The 21,449-nt window shown below is 45.1% G+C and overlaps 1 protein-coding gene across 2 annotated transcripts; it reads left to right on the top strand.

Annotated features, from left to right (window-relative positions):
- Window positions 1–2,046: 2,046 nt before the first annotated feature.
- CD83 (CD83 molecule) lies at window positions 2,047–21,043 on the top strand. Of its 2 annotated transcripts, none has more exons than XM_028512866.2 (5): window positions 2,047–2,296; window positions 2,387–2,502; window positions 15,422–15,641; window positions 18,091–18,197; window positions 19,500–21,043. In XM_028512866.2, exons 1-5 carry the CDS (start codon window positions 2,260–2,262, stop codon window positions 19,623–19,625), a joined length of 606 nt encoding a protein of 201 aa, XP_028368667.1. In that variant the 5' UTR covers window positions 2,047–2,259; the 3' UTR covers window positions 19,626–21,043. The 2 variants fall into 2 exon arrangements, with proteins under 2 accessions (XP_028368667.1, XP_028368668.1); XM_028512867.2 differs by having other exon boundaries at window positions 2,092–2,296; window positions 19,503–21,043.
- The last annotated feature ends 406 nt before the right edge of the window (window positions 21,044–21,449 follow it).

Here is a 21,449-nt window from a genome sequence, read left to right as displayed (position 1 = left end):
TACATATGGAAATTTGTATATAGCAGAGATACTATTTCAAATCAGTGGGGAAATGAGAACTTTTAGCAAACTGTGTTGGAAAAATTGCTTATCCATAAGGAAAAAATAAGTTAGATTTCCTACATCAAACTATATTTAAATGGAATAAAGACTTAATATGTGACAAAGTATGACTTAAAAAGTTTTGGAAGAAAATTAACAGAATGTTTTTGTGATCCCAGGGTAGGAAAAGATTTCTTAAACACCACACCACAAGCACAAACCAGAAATAAATAAATAAATAAATAAATAAATAAATGTTAATAAATGTGACATTATAATAGTTTAAAAAACCCTTTGGACATATAGATACTATAAACAAGTGAAAAACACAAGCCTTAGATATGGAGAAGACATTTGACATGCACACAGCCAAGAAAGGGTTTGGCTCAGAATTTATAAACAGCTTCAATGTAAAAGGCCAAATGACAAGAATGTGGAATCCTCAAAAGGACACCAACAGCCTCAAAACATAAAAGAAAACATGTTCCTCCCTCCTGGTAATCGACCAGTTCTTCTTTGTTTCATTTACATGAATGAAACAAAGAGGAACTGGTCTTTCATAGTCATTACACTGGTAAAAGTGAAAAAAATATGACAAAGGGTAAAAAAACACTCCTTTGGAGGACCAGAGGCAACATCTAGTAACGCACCCAGATCTCAGGGCCAGAGGGTTTGAGCACCACCTGCCTCGCTTCACACAGCAGTGTTTATGACAATGAAAAGTTGGAAGAAAGCTTAAACATCAAGGTATGGGATCTAGCAAGGAACAGTTGTTTTATTAAACACATTGCATACAGATGTGTTTGCTTCTTTTATTTTCTATACTGATTTTTGTCTGCCTAAAAATTAGCCCTGTGAGGGTTACGGAGAAAAAGCACTTGCACAGAGCCAGTGTGACTGTCTTATCTGTGTAACTACTTTCAAGGCTAAGAGATAATTTGACTGCAGCGTCATTCTTTTCAATTGCTTGAATGGACTAAGGTGGAAGTTTGGTTAACAATTATATTGACAAGAGTGCTGGGAAACAGACACTCTCACACACTGCAGGTGTGAATATAGTGGGAGCACACCTCAGTGTGCTTTATTATTAATTTCGGCATTAACAAAATTGTAAAATCCCTCTGGCCTAGCACAATTTTCCTCTGGGTACTTATTCTGAGAAAAATGATAACCCCTATGAAACCAAAGGTTTCTTTACATAAAAGTTCATCTTAATAACTGCAGCATTGTTGGTAATACTAATAATTAAACAGACAACTTAACACTATCTACACTAGTAACACTAGGTTAATAATGTCTAATACTAATCAATTCTAACTTATGATACAACTGTAGGATGGACTATTATGCAGCCACCAAACTGATGCTGTTGAAACTCTTTAATGATGTAGAAACACTTGCAAAATATTAAGCTAAAATCAAGTAGGTTACAAAATAGTTTGTAAAACAGACCATTAAAAATAGCTATCTTTTATTAATTGAGGCAAAGAAACAAAATGTTACCAATAGTTACTTTTGGATATATACGTGATTTCTATTTTCGTCTAGATTTTTTCTTGTCTTTCCCCCAAATTCTTTTTGTGTAATTCTTATTTTAATAGGAGTCTCCTTTGTTGAAATATTGTAATTAAAACAGGCTGAATGATACTGACTAATAACCACGCCGCAAGGCTGGGAGCCAAGAACAACAGACTTGCCTGGTTCCTTGGCAAGTCTGTTGAGTTTCTGAATATCACAGAATCTACAAAGACTGAGGATCTGGGTTCGTCAGTGACGTCACCACAGACAAGCTGGGCGACTGGGGAAGCCGCTTCACTTCTCTGAATCTGATTTCAACTCCATAAAAAGGACAGAGAGCCTCGGCCGGCCTCGCTCCTGGCTTCGTTATGCGGGTCAGCGGCACGGTGTCACGCGTTGCAGAGCGGTTTGCAAAGCCCCAAGCGCCGGGCGTTACGCGGGGATTGCTGTAGCTGCTGCCGAGCCGCAGGAGCAGCGACGCCAGTTGGGGGCGCGCGGGGGCGGGAACGCGCGCAGATCGCCGGCGCTGGGGCGGGCGTGGGGGCGCCCCGGCGGTTGCTGGCTGGGGAAGGGCACGCCTGCCGCTTCCGCCACTGGTTGGGGATTCCCCCTGAGCTGGCGCCGGGGGAAGTCCCTCTGGGCGCCGGTAAAAGAGCGCCGCGCGGCACCAGCGCGCCACAGACCCTCAATCTCCCAGTCATGTCGCGCGGCCTCCAGCTCCTGCTCCTGGGCTGTGGTAGGTCCCGGGACCGCCTGTCTCCCCGGTCCTCCCCTCGACACCCCCTTTCCTCGCTTGCTCACGCCACTGTCTCTCTCCCTCTTGCAGCCTGCAGCCTGGCGGCAGCAGCGCAGGAACTAAAGGTGGCATGTTCCGAGAACGTGGACTTGCCTTGCACCGCCCCGCGGAACCCGTGGGTCCCCTACACGGTGTCCTGGACTAAGGTAAGAGCCGAGAGGCCCGCGGGCTGGGGTTAGGTCGGCTCCACTGGAGGCAGTGGAACGACCTCCCTAAGGCTGGCGACCTCCTGAGGCTGGGGATGGGGGCATCTCCCAAAGATATCTCCAGTCTTTGACACGCCTCCCTGTCCTCGTCCCAACGCTTTTGGGCATCCAGGAACGCGGCATTCTTAGATTTTGTTCCTGAGGACCTGAATCCTTTTCCTGCCCCTAAAAATGGCCCGAGATGAATGACCCACATAAGACGTTTGGGGAGGGCAGATAACTGGTTGGATCAATTCTGAAAGGCCGCCTGAGGTTGGGTCGGTAGGTCAGGGAGAAAACAGCGAGGGCAGACTTGGACATTGCACGGGAAGATTTCTGATTTCTGGTGTTTTGTGATGGTGATGCCCATCAGTTTGGGGGCACAGGGTGGACGATTGGACTAGAAGGCCTGAGAGAGAGACCGATTTAGGTTTGTTTCATAGGTGGTAGTTTTCTGTCAGTCATCCCTTTTCTGGAATACCCTTGGCCGCCTCTTTTATCCCTTGCTTCTCCATTCTCTGGCAGTTCTGAGAGGAGCATCAAGGAGGGCGTCTGTGAGGGTGGATGAGTGCTGTCCACGCGTGGAAGAACAAGCGTCATTGTCCCTTTCGTGAGAGGATTGAGTCGCACTGAGCCTTTTTTTTTTTTTTTAAAGGTTTCCTTTGAACTGGATCATTTTCAGATTCTAAGAGTGCGGTTCTGGTGGCATTGCAAAACCAAGCTGCCCCTGTTTGCTGTCACTGGCTCTTTGCTCACCTCCTTTAATGAGGTTACTGCCACAACAGCACCTCCAGTTTAAGCCAAATGACTATGATAATCCCAACCTTATTCTGCAGCTGTCACTCATAGGCCGTCTTACCTTGGAGCAAGTCCCTGTGCGTTTGTATCTCACTGCCAGAGCAGGATTCTGCTGCTGTGCATAAAAGATGCTATAAGAACCTGAATGTGTGTGTCTGGCTATTTGACAAGGCTGCGTAGGACATGTATATTGTGTGTGTGTCCTTGGAGACAGTGCCATGCAACTGCCTTTGTGCATTGTGGATGGCACTCAGAGTTTGCTCTGTTGGTTGGGAAGGTGGGTGCTGAGTGAGTTCAGACTGGCACCCAGTGAGTTGTGCACAGTGGAAATGGTGCTGCAGTCTTGGCCTTGGGGCACTGTGTTGTGTGTGAAAGTAGGTTTGTTATTCCTACTTCATTTCCACCCCATTCTCTGTGGGATCAAAGAATAGGGATCAGAGCTAATGGTAGGTAGAGATAGCCCAGGTCCTATTAACCCAACTTTACTTTCCTTGTCTCTGGGTGTCTTTCTCTGGGATCCAATAGTGGGTCCTCCTCTCATCCCTTTCTATATTGCACATTTCCAAATTGTTCTCATTGTAAAAAAAATACTATTTCAACAAAAGTAGTTGAAAACCAGTATTATTTGAGTATTCATCATCTGCTAAGCTCTGAGGTAACTATTTAAATAGTAGCTGTTTCATTCCTTCCAAAAGATCTTCCAAGAGATCAGTCCTTTTTCTTTTTTTTCCTTAGAGATGAGGAAACAGCCTTAGGGAGTGAAGTAACCTTAGCACTGTTACGTGACTGGCTAACTGATGGAGTTGGGATCTGAACCAAGCAGGCTGACTCCACAGTCTGAGTTCTTAAAGGTCTGTCTTGATGTTTGTTTTCTCCCTTAATTACTTAAGGTGGTGATTTTTAACTGGTGTGCTGCAAGAACTTTTAACACATGCAATACCTCACTATTTAGTCAGGGGCACTGACCTCTTTTCCCTTACATTGTCAGAGGAAAAAATGACAACAGCCAACACAACAATAGTCATCCACTGTGAATGAATCAAAATTATACCTACTTTTTGTCAGATCAGCAAAAAATATATTTTTGGTGTGTCGCAGAACTTTAGTAATTAGTTTATGTGTGCCATGAGATGAAGAAGTTGAAAATTGCTGACTTATGGTAAAGAAAGTGGAAATGTTCCTGGGCTAGCCAGGCAGGGTTTTCATTATCTTTAAAAAGGAGGAAAATGTGAAATCGCTATTCCTTCCAGAGAGTAATTAAAAAAAGAAAACAATGTTAATATCCCCAGGAGAGTAGTGAAAAACTACTCATGAAACAAGCAGATGAAATTTCAGACTGTAAAGTTCAAACAGTTGTCAGGTTAAATCTTCTTGCACGAGGTCACTTGGAATATACAGTAAACCATATCAATTAACTTTGGGCTTCCCCTTGGATGTCAGCTGATGATGTAACTCTGAAATGTATGTGCTTGTTTATTGAACGTGGTTCTTGCATGATTTACCCTGAAGGTGTCTCAAAACTGTGTTTTAAAAAACAACAAAACAAAAGTCTCTTGGCACTCTCTTTCTCCTATTGGTCTATGGAATAGAGGGGATCATTGAAAAACCATACCATAGTTTTTTGTTTTTGTTTTCTTTTTAGAAGTAAACTGTGATTGAGTACTGGTGGATAGGAAAGCCATGCTCTGCCAATAATAAACTAAATCAGACACCTCAAAAATAATATGCGTTTTTCCTTCAAGAACTTTTTAACAGGTCTCAGAATATTCTGTAGATAGTTGTTCTTTTCCAACCCAGTAATTATACATTTGCATTGATTGTTCTTGTACAACAAAAGCAGATAGTGTTCTGGAAATAAGGCTAGTGGTAAAATGTGCAAATACTTCGGAGGATTAAGTATCTTGTCATTCTATCCCCTGCCCCCCGCCCCCTCCCAACTTTCTTATAAAACATTTCAGTCAAGCAGAGATAGCTGTAAAGTGAGGACTTTAAACCTGGTGGTTCTGGCCAGCCTAGCTCCTGCCACCTCCTTGCACAGGCATGGGTTGCCCCGCTTGGACACGTGCAGCAGAGAGGCCCTTAGAGCATGGGATTTCCACTGTCCACCAGAGTGAATCACATTCTTGCAGGTCTTCTGCATATCACAATTATGGTTATAATGACTCACAATTAGAAAGTCCTTGTACCACTGCTGGTTCTCCAGCAGTAGAGAGCATCCTGCCACTGTCCAGTTGGCCTGATCACTTGTGATTAACAGAGGACCTCTGTAAACCATGTTCTCTTCATGTGCCTTTTACCAAGACTCAAAGCAGACGGTTTCTGGGTAGTGCCTGTAACATTAGGGTGAGTGGGGAAAGAACAGTGTCTACTTTATTCTCTCTGTTACAAAGGAACAGTGAAAGGGGGCCAGAGGGGGCTTAATATAGACATGCACAGGGAGGTCAAAGGTGGAGCCAATGGTAGGTAGAGATAGCCCAGGTCTTGTTGACTCAACTTTACTTTCCTTGTCTCTGGGTGTGTTCCTCTCTGGGATCCAACAATGGGTCCTCCTCTCATCCCTTCTTATATTGTACCTTTTAAGGTTGCGTGTGTGATTGAGAAGAAATACAAAAGTGAATACAGTACCTCCATTAAATTTAGCTTTGAAAGCTAATGTGAGTAGATTGTGGTTGTTTGGAGAGGTATTTTGAGAAAATCTGTGAATCAACTTTGGTCCAGCACTCTTCCTCCACTGGCTGACACCCTGGCACAGGTCTCTGTCTGCCAGGAGTAAGAACACCCCTTCAGGGGCTATATCTGTGCTCCGTACCGAGCGTCATTTGTCCATGCTCTCTTTAATGAAGCTGCATGGGTTTGGAAGGAGAGGATGATGTTGGGTGGAGTGTTTGGGCTTGGTTGATGTTTGCTGCTACTACCGATGAGTGCTTCTTAGTCAGGAACGTGCAGTACCATCTTTTCTCATGCCAGGAGCTCTGACAGCCTATCTTGATGCATAACGAAAGAGGATATATAGTTCATTTCTGGGTGACATTGTGGGGGACAGACATGCGTCACAAGACAAGTGCTCTTTTTAGATGATTTCCAAAGGAAGGGAGAAAGGGGAAGTAAAACTCTGGTTTCAGACAATTGACCCAACTTGAAATTTATAGTATTTAGAAGAACCTTAGCTGTGGAAGATCCTGGGATGTCCCATGGACTATGGGATCTGTGGGAGAGTGGGTTAATGGCTTGCATAAGGCTACTTCACCACACGGAAGTTTCTTATTCTTCATTATGAAACTGTCTGCCATGGACATTGCTAACCTCCTCTTCAGTGGAGTTATGTTTTTTGTCTCCACCATCTTGTGTAATAATGAGCCACACAGCAAGGAGGCACTGAGGAGAGCAGAGTGTTTTGGGAAGGGCTGAAGTTGATGAATAGCCCAGGCAGATGTAATTGGTGCAGCCAAGGACCCCAAAGGACCCATGAAGGAGCCAATGCATGCCACTCACTGTACTGCCTTGATTTTAGAATGCCATCTGCTGTAAGAGAGATTTCAGAACAAGTCTTTAGGAGAAAAAGGAAACACTTGTACATTAAATATAGTAGCACTAAAACATTGAAAGGTGAAAACAATGTGTGTATTGCCATCAAAGAAAAATCATACTTTCCCCATTGGCACCTGTACTACTTGATCTGGTTGAACCACTTTTATGCGTTCCACATGAGTTCGAATTCTGAAAGACATAAAGTTGGTTTTCAGGTGTCTGTCATATTTATACTTCCATTATTTAGTAAATACTTCTAAGTTCCAAATATGCACTAAGTCCTGGGCCTGGAAATGGCCATCTGAAGATCAGCATGGACCTTTTGCCAGAGGACCATCTGGAGCAAAGGCATGGACGTAGGAATCCGCAAGCATTTTGGGGAATCGATAGACAACCTGTGGTTCAGAGCAGGGGGATTATACAGCAGAGGCTGAGAGATAATGTTAAAAAGTAGGCTGGGAACAGACTATAAAGAACCTTGAACACCAAACTTTAAGGCCTTGAACTTTATCCTTTCGACAGCAAGGAGCCATTTAAAGTTTTTAAGGAAAGAGGATGACATAGTGAAAAATGCCGTATTTCTTGTGAAGGACAGAATATGATTCATCCTGAAAGATGAATCTCAGAGGATGGCTTTATTCTTTCACTATGGTAACACTTCCAGCAGGTTAACCCAGTAAGATTGAACACACGCATGGGATATCTTTCCTTCCCTCTTGGTCACCGGTCCTGTCCACGTGCTTCCGTGGAGGAGTGGGCAAGGCAGAATGTGGCTGCCTCAGGGGGGCAATAGAAGAAGTCTACGCCAGACCAAGAATAGTGGATTCACTGAGAATTTTGGATACTGATGTCCGACTCATGTCGGAACGGAGCAAAGTTGCTGAAGTCTTTTAGCTTGAAGAGGCTGGAGAGGAAGAAGGCAGCTGAGACTTAAATAGAAAAAACAAACCTAAGCACTTGTTTTCCATGAATAAAAGGGGGAACCTGAATCACATGAGGACTGGATTCTCTTTGTTCTGTACTTGGTTTTGTCACTACACAAAGAAGAAGTGAAAAGAAAGTCTCCATGATGTAAGGGAAGGTTTGATGTAGGGAAGAACCAAGAAAAGATTTGCTTACCTAAAAATAAGCATTGCTCCACTTAAAACTGTTTCCAGGATCCCTCTTGGTTACTCCTGCTGTGACGCCACATTCTCTACCACCAGTGGTCCTTAGCTCAAACCAGACCTAGACTAAAGTACTTCCCTAAGATTCTTTTACACCTGTAAGCATATTTTTGATTTCTGTTTTTACACTGGAGATACTTGGGTAAAATTCCTGTGTGTCACGTGGTGCTGATACAGGCATAAGAGCATAAGGCTTGTTAGTATTACTTGTAGTTTTCTGGGCATCAGCTAGCCTACTCTCGTTCTTGTACCAGTTCTGCAGGAGAGGATCGATTCCAGAAGAGCTGGTGGTTGTCTGGGATTATGGGTCCAGCTGGGAAAATTTATGGGAAAATAAGGATGCTAGTTGTCATAAATAATTTATATTTACCTTGGACCAGACTCACTGGGACAGTTCTGGAGAGCAGAGGTCCCAAATCAAACCAGGCCCTGGTGTCCCATTCCTTGAGGAGTGGGAGACATGCGAGTCCAAGGCAAAAAGCAGGATGGGCCTGGAGGCTGGAGCCCTGTGGGATAGCCCCCATGTGCCACATTTATTTATGCCATGGTGCAAGGTATCCCTATCAGTTAGGATGCTTTCATTTGTGAAAGATTACAATTCGATCAAAACTAGCTTAAAGAAAAGGGAATATATTGGTTTCTAGAATTGAAATAAATTTAAAAATCAAAGTTTTGGTTTACGTTTCAGTTATAGGTGGTATTGTGGACTGAATGGTGTCCCACAAAAAGATATGTCTCAGTCCTAATCCCTGGTGTGTGTGAATGGGACCTTATTTGGAAGTAGGGTTTTTTCCAGATGTAATCAAGTTAAAGTGAGGTCATACTCGATTAGGCTGGGTCCTAGTCCAGTGACTGGTGCCCTTAAAAGAAGAGCAAACAGAGACAGAGACACAGACACACAGGGAGAACACCATGCAAGACGAAGGCAGAGACTGGAGTGATTTGTCCACAAACCGAGGAATGCCCAGAATTTCCAGCAAACCAGAAGCCAGGAGCAAGGCACGCCACAGATTCTCACTGAGAGCCGTCAGACACAGCAGGGCCCTGCCAACACCTTGATTTTTGACTTTTGGCCTCCAAAACTGCAAAAGAATCAACTTCTGGTGTTTTAACCTACTCAGTGTGTGGTGCTTGGTGATGGCAACTCTAGGAAACAAACACAGCCCCATTCAGAGGTTTGTGAGTGTCCTCAGGGGCTTTATGTCTTTCAGACTCTCCACTCTTCCTTCCTTCATGTTGGCTTTATTCTCAGCCTCCACATGGCAGTTAGACAGGAGCTGATAACCTCAGACACTTGTATATCTTCCCAGGATCAAGTGCAAAGCAAAAGATTTTGCTTTTCTTTTAATATTTCAGTGAATGTCTCATTATACTTAAGTGGCTTTCATTGGGTCATGTGTCCTTCACAACCAGTTTATCTGGTCACAGGTGTCAGGCTTGAGGGAGGTGTGCCTCCTCTAGAGCCAGACGTAGTGCCCTGTGAAGGGCATGACCTGGGTTTGCAAGGGTGCGCCTCCCAGGCCCAACAGGACCCACAAGATGGAAGAAGGATGGTTGGCATGAACAATGAGTGGTCTGACGTTACCTTCAAAGGGTTTTTGACACATTATGATGGTGCTTTAGAAAATTCAGAGGGTTTTGCATATTTTAGAAACATTGTGAGTAGGAAAGTAATTTCTTCCTAGAGCAGAGATTGAGCCTTTCAGGAAACTTTGCCAGAGAGGAGACTGGAAGTATCAACAATAAGGAGTCAGTGAATGAAGTGGATGGAGTGGAGAGCTACCCGAGATAATTCCTATTACCAACATTATCAATTATAAAGCACTTTTATGTGCTTTCCAGCTTAATTCTTAAAATAACCGCATGAGATAAGGAAGGTAGTTTCAGATGAGGAAATGAGACTCAGAGGAAAAGGGATTTACCAAAGTTGACCGGAAAAGCTGGGGCATGACGTCAGGCCTTCTGATTCCAAGGCCAGTGCATTTGTATTGATAACTTTCTCATTGTACTGAAACTTCACTCATTTATTTAGCAAATACCTTTTGAGTATTTCCTATGTGCTGGGACATGTTTCAAATGCTGAGTGAAACCTCGGCTATGAAAAGAAAAGGGAGTAGTAACATTTTTAGGACTTTCTGTGTGACTGACACCATGCTACATGTCCACCTCCATCAGCACAGGTATCTTGACCCCAACGAGGTGAGACAGACTTACCACCGAACCCCCATCTCTGTGGAGCAGACGAGTCCCGAGTGCTGTTCGGTCAGTTGGTGGTCAGTTGGCGAGAGCAGAACTCGCCACGCTGGGGTGGGGGTTTGGTTCCAGGTCCAGCGTCTGTGTTCATAATGATGTTGCCTCTGCCACGTTCATGGCTTTGTGAACAGCCATAAATCCAACCCTGTCTGTTGGATCCAGTAAATTTCAAAGTGGAAAATCATTTCTCCAATAAAACTAGACTTAGAAAAAAATGATGTTAACGTGCATACATTCTACCCTCATTAGGACATCAGCCTCCAAGCCAAACTGTTTTGCACGTTATAAAGAGCTATTTTTATGATGGATGGTGATTATATTGGCACTTTAATTGAGTTAGAAACCAAGGTACGTGAATGTTAGTGGTTGAGAAATGCAATAAAAAAAAGCTGTTCAATGTTATTGGAATGTATCAGAACTCAATATCACCTTTAAATACTACAAGCATATATCTTTAAAAATGTTTAATCAAATTTTTGAATTAAATATTTATGTGCATATGTATGTATACACACATTGCCCCTCAAAAAAATCTTTTCTAGTAGTTAGTTTCCTATCACTTTCTTAACAGATCTCATTTATATTGTAATTGATCTAGATTTCAGGTTTATGATCAAAATTCTTTCTTTGTCATAGAACTGGAAGTGTAGCCTTCTTATAGTCAAATATAGTATTACAGGAGATTAGCATGTAGTTGGATAAAATGATGTAAACTTAGAAAAACACTTTATACAGTAGAGTTTTGACTAAAATATTCATTCATTTTCAGCCATATTTAACTATTTATTTGATTTCTTTTATTCTAGTTCAAATTTGTCCATCATTTAAAAAAATCTTAATCCATGTGCCTTTAAACTTAGTGCTTGCATTTCATTGGTTTAGCATTCAGAAAATTAAAGAGAATTTATTTTATTTAGGGCTGTGATTTCCTTAAGGTCAAACTGCAATTTTGGAGAAAGAATATAGTATTTAAATTATCCAGTCAAACTCATTGCCTTGAGATGAGCCAGAAGTCCATAGGTTTTCTGAAAATGAGATGTCCTATATGTTATTTTTTTTCCAGTCCAATCAAAAAAGTAGAATGGTCAGCATGAGAGTTAATGCAGGGAGTGTGGATTTTTAAGACATAATTGGGATGAGTGTTTTGAGGAGTTAATTTGCCCAAATCATGTTGTGGTTTAGCACACGACAACATCGGCGCTATGAAGTATGCACGAACCATTCCTGTCAATTATACTGGGCTGTGAATGGATCCGAGGGTTCCTTTGTTATAAATTACTATTTCCTATAATGCTTTTGCAGAGAGGCAGTGAAATGCTTTTAGATTTTGAATGTTAAAGAGCTGTTATTGCCAGTTAATTTTGAGCCAGCTCAAATGTTTATAAGAACTCATAAAAACAGAGCAAAATTGAGGATGGCCCATTTACTGTTACTCTGCCTTCCTCCTCCTGAACTTCCCCTTCGGTTCTCAGACACTGCTGCCACCGCCATGGGGAACTTTTCCACGCAGCCTCGTGGTGCTGCTAGTGCCCACTCTCGTTTTCAGCATGAGCCATTAACATAAAAACTACCACTATTTTTGTGACTAGGCAGATCCCAGATTCCCCAGGTGGTCACATGAGAAGGTGGTGATGCAAGAAATGTCCAAAGCTGTAGAGAATTTTTATGAGGTTATTTGAGCCAAACTGACAATTGCTAGGGAGTAAGATCTCAACGGGTCGAGAAAGTGCTCTGGAGAATGGCAGTTTTGCAGCTTATTTTATATATTATAATCAAAGTAAGAAGGGTTATATGAAATCCATTGGTGGTATATTAGGGGGGTGAGAGACAGCAAAGTGGGGGAATATCTGGGATTGGATAAAAAGACAATATGGGAAAATACATACTTCTTTGGCTTGTAGCCCGGGCTCAGTCCACTGAGCTACGCCAGTCAGGGGTCGAAAATACAGACTTCGTTTACATTGCTGGGCACAGGAGAGTTAACAAGGAACACTTACAGCACATTGAGATGGTATGAAGGGAACCAGATAACAAGGAATGAAGGATTCTGTTGTCTCCAGCTCTGGTGCAATGGGTTGTGCCCTGAGGGTCTGACAAAGAAGATTGCTCTGACATTTCAAAGGCCTGTTATCTTAGATGCAAAAAAGGCAATACTAGATGGGCTCACTTAGGTAAAGACTGACCTTTGTCAAGGAAGCTACCGGCCTAGGATGTGACTACCCACCATGACCCGCTTTTTGCTGGCTTTTCGTTAGGAATTTTTTTGTTCAGACCATCCTGTGTGGTTGCTTTTGAGTTTGTGAGGCCGCCGTGCAGGCCTCCCCTGAGCTTGTCAGGTTTAGTACTTGGCCCCTTTTTTAGCTACAAAAGTTGATCTTAACAAAGAGACAGAGAATAGGCATTGTCTGTCCTCACAGCTTGAAGCTAGAGGGAGGGTTATGAAATATTTCCAGGCACATTGTGTGGATGTACAGGTTCCTTTTGCTGGAGTGAGTTATCAGGCAAAGAGAGTTGTTTGTTACTGTGGCCGGAGTTCTAGGGGAAGCCTGTAGTTTGTCTTGTTGTCTGGGTCCTTCAGGAAGACCCTGGAAGGGACCATTGGAAGATGGCCCCATGAGAGTGAGATACTTTGCCGTGATCCCCCTGATGGCTGGAGTGGCTCAGGACATCAAAATTCTGCAGGTTGCCTTGGGGTCTTGTGTTCTGTCTTTCCCTGGCTTCTTTCTGTTCTCATCACCTCACCCTGCCTTTGTTTTACTATTTCAAAATAACTTAGAGGCCTGCTGGAAGTTTTGCTGGAGGCTCATGGAAATCTGACCAGTTTTTTTGTCGTTACTGCTGGTGTTCAAAATGAATCCTTTTCTGCATATAGGCAGAAGGCCATTGCCAGCCAGTTCCATGATCAGTTGGGCATACTTGGGAGGCTCCCAGCAGCCAGCATAATAATATGGTCCTCTTAATGTAAATAACCGCAGCAGTTTGTGTTTCCACCAGCTCTAGAGGGGTTGGAAGGTTTGATCTTGACTTTCAGATGGGTCTTTCTGAGCTGAGGGAGGGAGGCACTGGATGGGAGAGGAGGCCCCCAGGAGAAAACCAGAGGCAGGTCAACACAAAGCGATTGTTGCAGCGAGTTTCCATCTCTTCAGATGCAGAGATTTCTAGCAAAACAGAGTTCCAGTGAGGTCTGTTAGAAAGAGATCTGAGTTGAATGCATCTGGAGGTTTAAGTTTGAAGAGACATCACCATGGAGATTGGAGAGACTAGGCTGAGTTGATTAGTTCAAACTGCAAGTGGGGAGTGGGGAGTCTCGGAACAGGTGGCCCTGGATGGTCCCGGGCACCTGGCCCATCTGAAGCTCTGGTAGGAGGAAGCACCTCTGCAGGCAGCGAGGTGGGGACAGGTGTGAGCACACGATGAGGCTTTAGTTTGTGGTTTAATTAGTCTTGAAAAGCGAAAAATTGAGCTATATTGTATGTGTTCTAGAATCTGTTGGATGCCTTAATTTTTTCTAAGGTCCCTTTGCCACACCTCCTTCTTTTCCCCTTTAATTTTGAACACCTAAAGGCCTCAGTCTGTAAATCCTCGATTATTTAGGAAGGAACCTTCCAACACAAGGAGAACTGTCAAGAAATGGGATTTATGTTCATAGACTCAACCTGAGAAAAGTCATTAGTCTTAGCAGCTCCTTGCTAGGAGTGAATGGAGCAGGGCTCCTTGCAGGAGCGATAAATCTGCCACCAGATGTCTCTGTAGCCCACTCCACAGGAATGCTAACTGTACCTGAAGGCTGTGGAAGCTGGAATCTGAGCTTTCTGGTGACCTCCTAGCGTTCCCTTACTTAATAAATTAGACAGAAGCCAACCACTGAGGGTGTGTGTGTGTGTGTGTGTTTGTGATTTTCTCTCCTGAGCTCTTGCTGCCTCACTGGGTGTTTCCTTGACCCCTCGTGATTTATTTCCCTGATCCTCTTTTGAGAAGGAGAGGAATTGCAAGTGCCCCCAGAATAGGAGATGAGATGTTGGCAGGTGCTGGCACAGACTGTGGCAGTGAAGCCTGCTCATGCTGTCTTACCCTAAGGTGGCTCTCTGGTGCTGTTACAGGGAAGAACTGCCACTGGACCCCAGATTCCCTGCTGCTGCTCATGGGCTAGGGGCTGCCCATGAGCACCAAAACAGTGATTGACTTTACTGTTTGTTTAAATCCACTTTAGAAGCTTTACAACATTTCATTGGAAGATGGATGGGCAAATTAATTAAGCAAATTAAAGACATATGTGGGGGGAAAGAGAGTTGATGGTGAGTGCAGTATGTGCCTAATCTTTGAAGTGGAAGATGATGAAAAGACCCCAGCAATTAATTGCAAAGATAGTTCGGGGAAAAAAAAACCAGTCAGATTAGTTTGGCTAAATTTGGCATCTACCCCAGTCAAGCTGGTCTGTTCTGGGCCTAGTGATTTAAGCTGTAACTGCCCTGGGTATGGCCACCAAACAATCTGGCACCAAGTCCCTGCATGGCACTGCTGTCCCGTGTTCCTAATTTAGGAGAGGAGTAAGTGTGGTTCCTCCTGCAACATCACGGAAGACCACACAGCTACACACCCTGTGGGGGACGAGGTGGCTTCTCATGGGAGGCACTGCCCTTCCGTGTCTCTGCTTTCCGTTGAGTTATCTGGCAATGATCTTAACAGATTTAGAAATGTTTCCAAATAAAAGGCTAGGATACGGAAATAAGAAGCAGTCAATGAGTGAGTTGGTAGCTGAAGAAAACGAGAGAACATTCAATACAGAACAGCCAGCAACAACATTTGATTCAGAGTGACTCACTGGCTTCATCAGATCACCTCCAAGACATCGCTGGCGTCAGCGGCAACACCCTCTTTTGTGTTGGGTAGGGGATGGGAAAGGAAGGATCATAAAATGCAGTCCCGATCTAATCCCAAAACAGATAGAGCCTTAAAGAATTGCCAGAGATTCTCTCCTCCTCCCTCCAAGGTCACACATCCACACGACATCTTGTTTTGAAAAACAAGGTGGGGATGGGTTTTGTGAAAATACGAGGTGGCACCTTGGCGTGGCGGCTCAGTGCTTGCAGGCCTGTCAGTGGAGCACAATTCAATAGAATTCTTCTTTTTAACAGCTTACAGAAGGTGGGGAAGAAATGATAGAGGTGCCCCAGGAAGACCTGCAGACCTATCACCAGACGGAGCAGAAGGGCCCCCTTGAGGCCCCCAGCCAAGGGCCGTATTCCCTGAAGATCCGAAATGCCACCAGCTGCAGCTCGGGGACATACAGATGCACTCTGGAGGGGCCAGGAGGGCAGAGAAACCAAAGTGGCACAGTGACCTTGAGAGTGACAGGTGAGGTGACCTTTGCTTGCTTCTTGCAGAATGCGTGTGCACTTTCCGTACGTCCTAAAATTGCCCCTCGGTCAGAGCCTAAGTTGGAAGCTTTGGATCATGTCTGTGGCTCACAGCTAAATTCTACTGCAGGAATGTCCTGACATTTTTTGCTTTAAATAAGCACACATCTACCCAGCCTAACTGGGGTAGGTGACAGATGCGGTCAGACCATTCACCTGGCTGTTGTTTAGTACTGTAAGAAGAGTCCTTTGGAGCAAAAAGAAAGTGTGTAAGTCTAATTTTTGGAAGATGGGGAAATTGTGTGGTCCCCTACACTAGGTAACTAATAATCTTTTCCTTTGGGGCCTTATAACCTGGCCTAAGGTAGCTGCTTCATATTTCCACCTTGATAACATGAGAACAGCACTTTGCTCCCACTTGATGGTGGTGGACTTGCCCAGTACCTCAGCTCAGGCCAAAGAAAGAGTACAGCAAAAGGATGTTCGGTGACAGCATACCATTTAGCTCCAGGGATTGATTGTCAAGGCAAGGGTTGTCTCTTTGGATTTTTTTCATAACTTCTTTATGTAGCTTAAAAATGCCTTGCATTCAAGTTTTGCCCAATTCTTATTAGTGGCTAAGGCTTGAAATGATAAACATGTTATCATAAAGCCCCAGATTTTTAAATTTTTTTATTTTATTTAGTTTTTTGGGTTTTTTTTTAGAGAGAGGGAAGGGAGGGAGAAAGAAAGGGAGAGAAACATTGATCATTTGCCTTCTGTACATGCCCCAGTCTGGGACTGAACCTGCAACCTAGGCATGTGCCCCTAACATGAATCGAACCAGTAACCTTTCAGTTTGCAGGGTGACAAGATGATGCTCAAACAGCTGAGCTGCACTAGCTGAGGCCCCTGATGTTTTAGAATAGCTGTTTTTCCTGTTGGGTACTTGAAGGGAGTCCGATTTAAGATCATACTCTGATGCTCCCAAGGATACGATCACTGTTCATTGGTCAGAGTTTGGATTTGGTTCACTGTTGCACACACATGCACATGCACCCCCCCACCCCCATAATGCTTCTCAGCCCTTTACTCAGTTTTGTTTGCCTCTGTAGAACCTGACCGTGTCAGGTCACGCTGCATTCTCTGCTTTGTCTTCTGCCATGTCCTGGTGCACAGTGGGCTACCACGAATATTATTACATGAATGAGAAATGAGAGCGACTTGGCAGGAAGAGCAGAGATAAAAGAGAAACCTGATTTCCTTTCCTTTCCTCTTCAAAGGCCTGCAAGTTGCCCAGCTCAGTGGCCAGACTCTAGAGTCTCGTAGACCACAGATATTAGCTGTGTTGTTCTTTAGCATGTGATCTCGGGCAAATCTCTGTTCAATTCTAAGCCTCAGTTCGCTCATCTCTAAAATGGGGATGATAACTTCTACAGCATAGGCTCGGAACAAAGGTTAAATGAGACTTTGCACTACAGTGCCTGGGGTAGACTGAGTGCTCAGTAAACGTCAGGAACCATTAGGACAATGGCTCTCAACCTTGAAGTCTCAGATTCCTGTGAGTATCCATCCCTAGACTATTGCACTAAGTTTTAAATCCAGTCTCAGGGGCCGACAGTTTTCTTGAGGCCCATCCGTGGTCCCTGGGTAGAACCCTGACCATCTGCACTCCGCTTGCTCCTGCCTGGCCTTTAGGTCGGCTCCCCAGGCAACCTTGCGTCTCCAAACAGCCCATCCACCAGGTGTCGTGCCTGAGTGGGGAGACCGGTCTCTACCACGTCCCCTCCTGGGCTGAACGCCTCACCCGCCCTCCGGGAGCGGGAGCGCTGCCACCACAGCCTGTAACGGCCCCTTGGGCAGCTGCTCCGTAGGCCGCCCTTGCCATCGGCCTTGGTGGAGGAGCTGTAATGATCCTGCAAAAGTGATAGCTGGGTGGCTCCCCTGCCTCGTTTCCCAGCCCCGAACTCCTCCCAATGTCAGGACACCTGGCAGTCTGCACAAGGCCAGTGAATTTAGATTATGTTCAGATCAGCAAACGGTGGTTTCTCTGCCATTTAGTCAAAATAAAAGCCAGGAAACACTGCACGTTTGAAATGGAAGCAGATGGGCAGCAGGACAAGTCTGGGCCAGATTCCTGTTCCTCCCACCTGCCTTCATCCCTCAGTCTGTCTGAGCCTCAGCTCCTTCCTCTGTGAAATGGGGAACCTCAGACCTCCTCAGGGAGCTCAGTGAGATGCTGTACGCTGGTCCCCTTGCACACAGCTGGAGGCAGGGTGGGAGTGTGCGCTGGCTTCTGCCACCACTGTCACTGCTGCTGTTGCTGCTGTTCTTCCGATGGCACAGATGTGAGGGCAGGGATGGCCAACAGGGACTTAAAAAGCAGGAACAAAGGATCTTTGCTTTTTAGTCTGGTAGAACAGAAAAGTCCTGTTAAATAGCTTCATGTTTCACTTATTTCTTTTAAGGATGCCATAAGGAGCGCAAAGAAGAGACTTTTCAGAAGTACAGAGCTGAGATTGTACTGCTGTTGGCTTTGGTGGTTTTTTACATAACACTCATCGTTTTCACTTGTGTAAGTATTTTCTTAAAAGACTGGTTATTGTTACAAGATCACGTGGGGAACCAATTCGAATGTTTTGTAGATAGTGTGAATCATTTAACAACAGGGAGAGAGCGTCTCTGTGCCCTGGGCTTATTGAGGCCCCAGACTGTGAGACTCTTAACAGGAAGTGCCCTGCTCGTTTCTTGTCCCGTGGCTCTGCACAGAGCGCGGAGATGGCTCACGAAGTCAGATACGTGACGGCAGTTTGAGAAACGCCAAAGGATCCCGCCAAGGCACCAGAGGGCCTGGTCGTTACAGTGGCAGAGAATGAAACACCACCCGCCCGCCCTCGGGACAGAGTCAGGGTTCTTGTGGGCAAGTGAGCAGCAGTGCCAGATCAGTGTCCTTCACCTGCCCTCGAGCTGCCTCCTCTTTCGGGTTCTCTCCTTGTATTTTGTTACTTCCACCCACTTCTTGAGAAGTAACCCCGAGAAGCCAGAGCAGTGGGGAGCACAGAGAGCATCCTGTGCTAGAGGGTGGCTGGCCAGTGTGTAGGCGTCATCGACATGGCTTTGAGCTATTGGCAGCAGCCTCCAGCTTAAAGACCCCGAGCCCCTGTCCGCCTAGCTGCTCACCTGTGTTGCCGGAGTTGTAGGGGCGCAGGGTCAGCTCTGGGCCTGAACCACCGGGAAGAGATCTTTCCCATATGTCTCGATACCAGCAGGAAGGGCTGGCTGCTTACGGATGGGGACAGATCTCACCCCAGAGCTGTGCCAGGGCTTCTTTCTTTTTTTTATCCCTGGTTGAGTCCCTTTATTCACTTATTATCTGCCTCCCTGGCCATGTGCTCATCACTCTGGTTGCTATTATAGCCATTAGTTAATTAAAAGACTCCTTGAGCACCTACTGTGTACAAGGCACTAAACTAAGCACTACAGGGGATATAAAGAGGTGTAGGATATAGTTCTTCCTCTCAAGGAGCTTGTAATTTGGTCCTTAGAGTTATTTGCACATAAGATAATTAGACTTACTAGACAGCAAATTTAAAGAGTAAAAGACTTTAGTTTCTTGCTGCAAATGCCTATTTCTATGGGCACTGATTTTTCCATGCAGATGATTAACAGCTGGGGCTTCAAATGACCCCCATCCGTGATCGGTGAGTGTCCTGGCCAGAGTTTACAGGTAGCAGTGAAATAGTCCAAGTCCACTGTGGAGTGAGTGAGGTGGCCATTAGAGGCCATAGTGGGGCTCCCAGAATGGAGTTTAAATTGAGGTGACAACTGATGCCTTTTTCCAGTTGTTCAGTTCTCATTTATCTCTCTTATTTTTCAGAAGTTTGCACGACAGACTGTTTTTCCAGAGTTTTCTAAACCTGGCATGGAACGAGTTTTTCTCCCAGTCGTCTCCTCAAGCAAGCCTGTGGAGCTGGTGACTCTTCCCAAGACAGAGCTGGTGTGAGCAGGATTTCTGCAGGTCGTTTCCCCTACAGTCGAAGGCTCAGTGGTGTGCCTTCACGTCACACAGGACACAGGAAGCGTGTGCCCTTACCGAAGACGGCAGCCTTCCTGTGAAGTCCCCCACCTGACTGAAACATCTGAAGGGGATCCCACTGTACTCTTTGTGACCAGGGTGTCGAAAACCATCACGTGGCCGCACAGCATGGGGCTGTGCTGCGGGGTGCTCTCCAGTGCTGCTCCTTCACTGCCACCTGCTCAGCGTTCTGCTCAGCTGTCTGGTCAACTTCTTTGACATTTTTTTCAGTCATATGAAAGCTATGGTGAGATGCAGTTGGAAAAGGGTCTTGGGAAGTACGAATCTCCAGAGCTGGCCCTGTGACAGACTCCTCAGGACAGCTGCACATCTGGGAAACATCTCTTTGAATTTTCTGTGTTTTCTTGGACTAGCCCAGATGCTTTATGTCTGGGAGAAATGGACAGGCCACGCTGGGAGACAGTGGGAAATATTTGGCAAATAATTTTCTGCTGTGAAGGCTCTGCTATTACTAAGGAGTATTATGTGTGCGAAGCAATAACAGGTCAGTGACCTGTTCCTCAACAGGGCCTTTTCATCTGGGAAAGGCATCTACAAAGAAGCAATAAAGAAGAATGCTACTTTTATTTTTATATCTCCATATATGCTTTTCAAAGAAGGACTTGTGTTTTTTCTCCTTTGGAAACTGTATCCGCAGTCAGATACTGTTACTGACTGATGAGAAGCACAATCCTGGCGAGTGAGAGGCACCAGGGAGGGTGACCGTGGGACGGGATCTGCTTCCTGACCCGGGGAAGTCAGGGGCAGCCATGCCGTGGGGCGCGAGCCCCAGCGGCCCCACTGCCTGTATGACCGTGGGCCAGGTCCTGTGGTTTCTGCTCTCTCGGTTGTAAGCCAGAAGGCCGTTGTATGAGTTGACTGAAATAATGTGTGTGAAGATGCCCTGAAAAAGTATAAAGCACTATACAAATTGGAAGCTTTGTTGAGTCATTATCCTTACTATTGCAGTACTGTTCTGGGCAGGGGAGAATGAGTGTCACTTTTTATGTTTTGCATCGTTCCAAACAAAAAAATCTGCAAAGGAGACTTTCCTTTGGGGACCTGAAGGGCTGGTCCAGTGGCCCGTTTCCGAAGCACCAGCCAAAAGCACTCCACGAGCCACTGTAACTGGGGAGAAGGGAATTCACTGAAGTTACATTGCTATTTTGGCAGCTGTGTTTTTCTTATCAGATTTGGCCCCTTCCCTCCGTGTTTTCCAAAGAGATTATGTCCCTTTAGTAGTGTGTGCATTGCCCACACTGTTAGAGAGTAAAAGGGGTGCCGAGTTGATTTAGGGTTTTTGCCTCTGTGTCTCAGCTTTCGTGTTATTAAGTATATCCATGTGACTAGGGAACATTTTTCTTTTTATATTTAAAACTATTTCTAAGGCTTTGGCATGTGTGATAGGAAGTCTGTAAACTGGTTAGAGAACCCAAACCCCAGGTGGAATTCTAGAAATGAAAGGTTGGCTGAGTCCTTCCTCTGAGGGGGAGGACAGTCATGCCAGGCAGACTGCTGTTACATGGCACCCTCTTCCTCCCAGAGGTGCCCCAAATCCAGCCTGGCGTTGCATTGCCCCCAGGTAGTACATGATCAACTTGACCATGTGCATGATGCAGGTAGGAAGAATGGAGAGAAGGAGGGTGTCTACTTCAGAAGGACATGCAAGTCCAGGGCTCTGTACCTGGGATTCAAGGGGTTTCACTCAAGAGTCTCAGACAGGTCCACTACCCCCAAATGGTCAGAACAACT

This window comes from Phyllostomus discolor, chromosome 5 (genome assembly GCF_004126475.2).
Source record: "Phyllostomus discolor isolate MPI-MPIP mPhyDis1 chromosome 5, mPhyDis1.pri.v3, whole genome shotgun sequence".
NCBI classification, from domain to species: Eukaryota; Metazoa; Chordata; class Mammalia; order Chiroptera; family Phyllostomidae; genus Phyllostomus; species Phyllostomus discolor.
The sequence above is the reverse complement of the archived record's forward strand: the minus strand, read 5'-3'. Positions and strand labels throughout refer to the sequence as shown.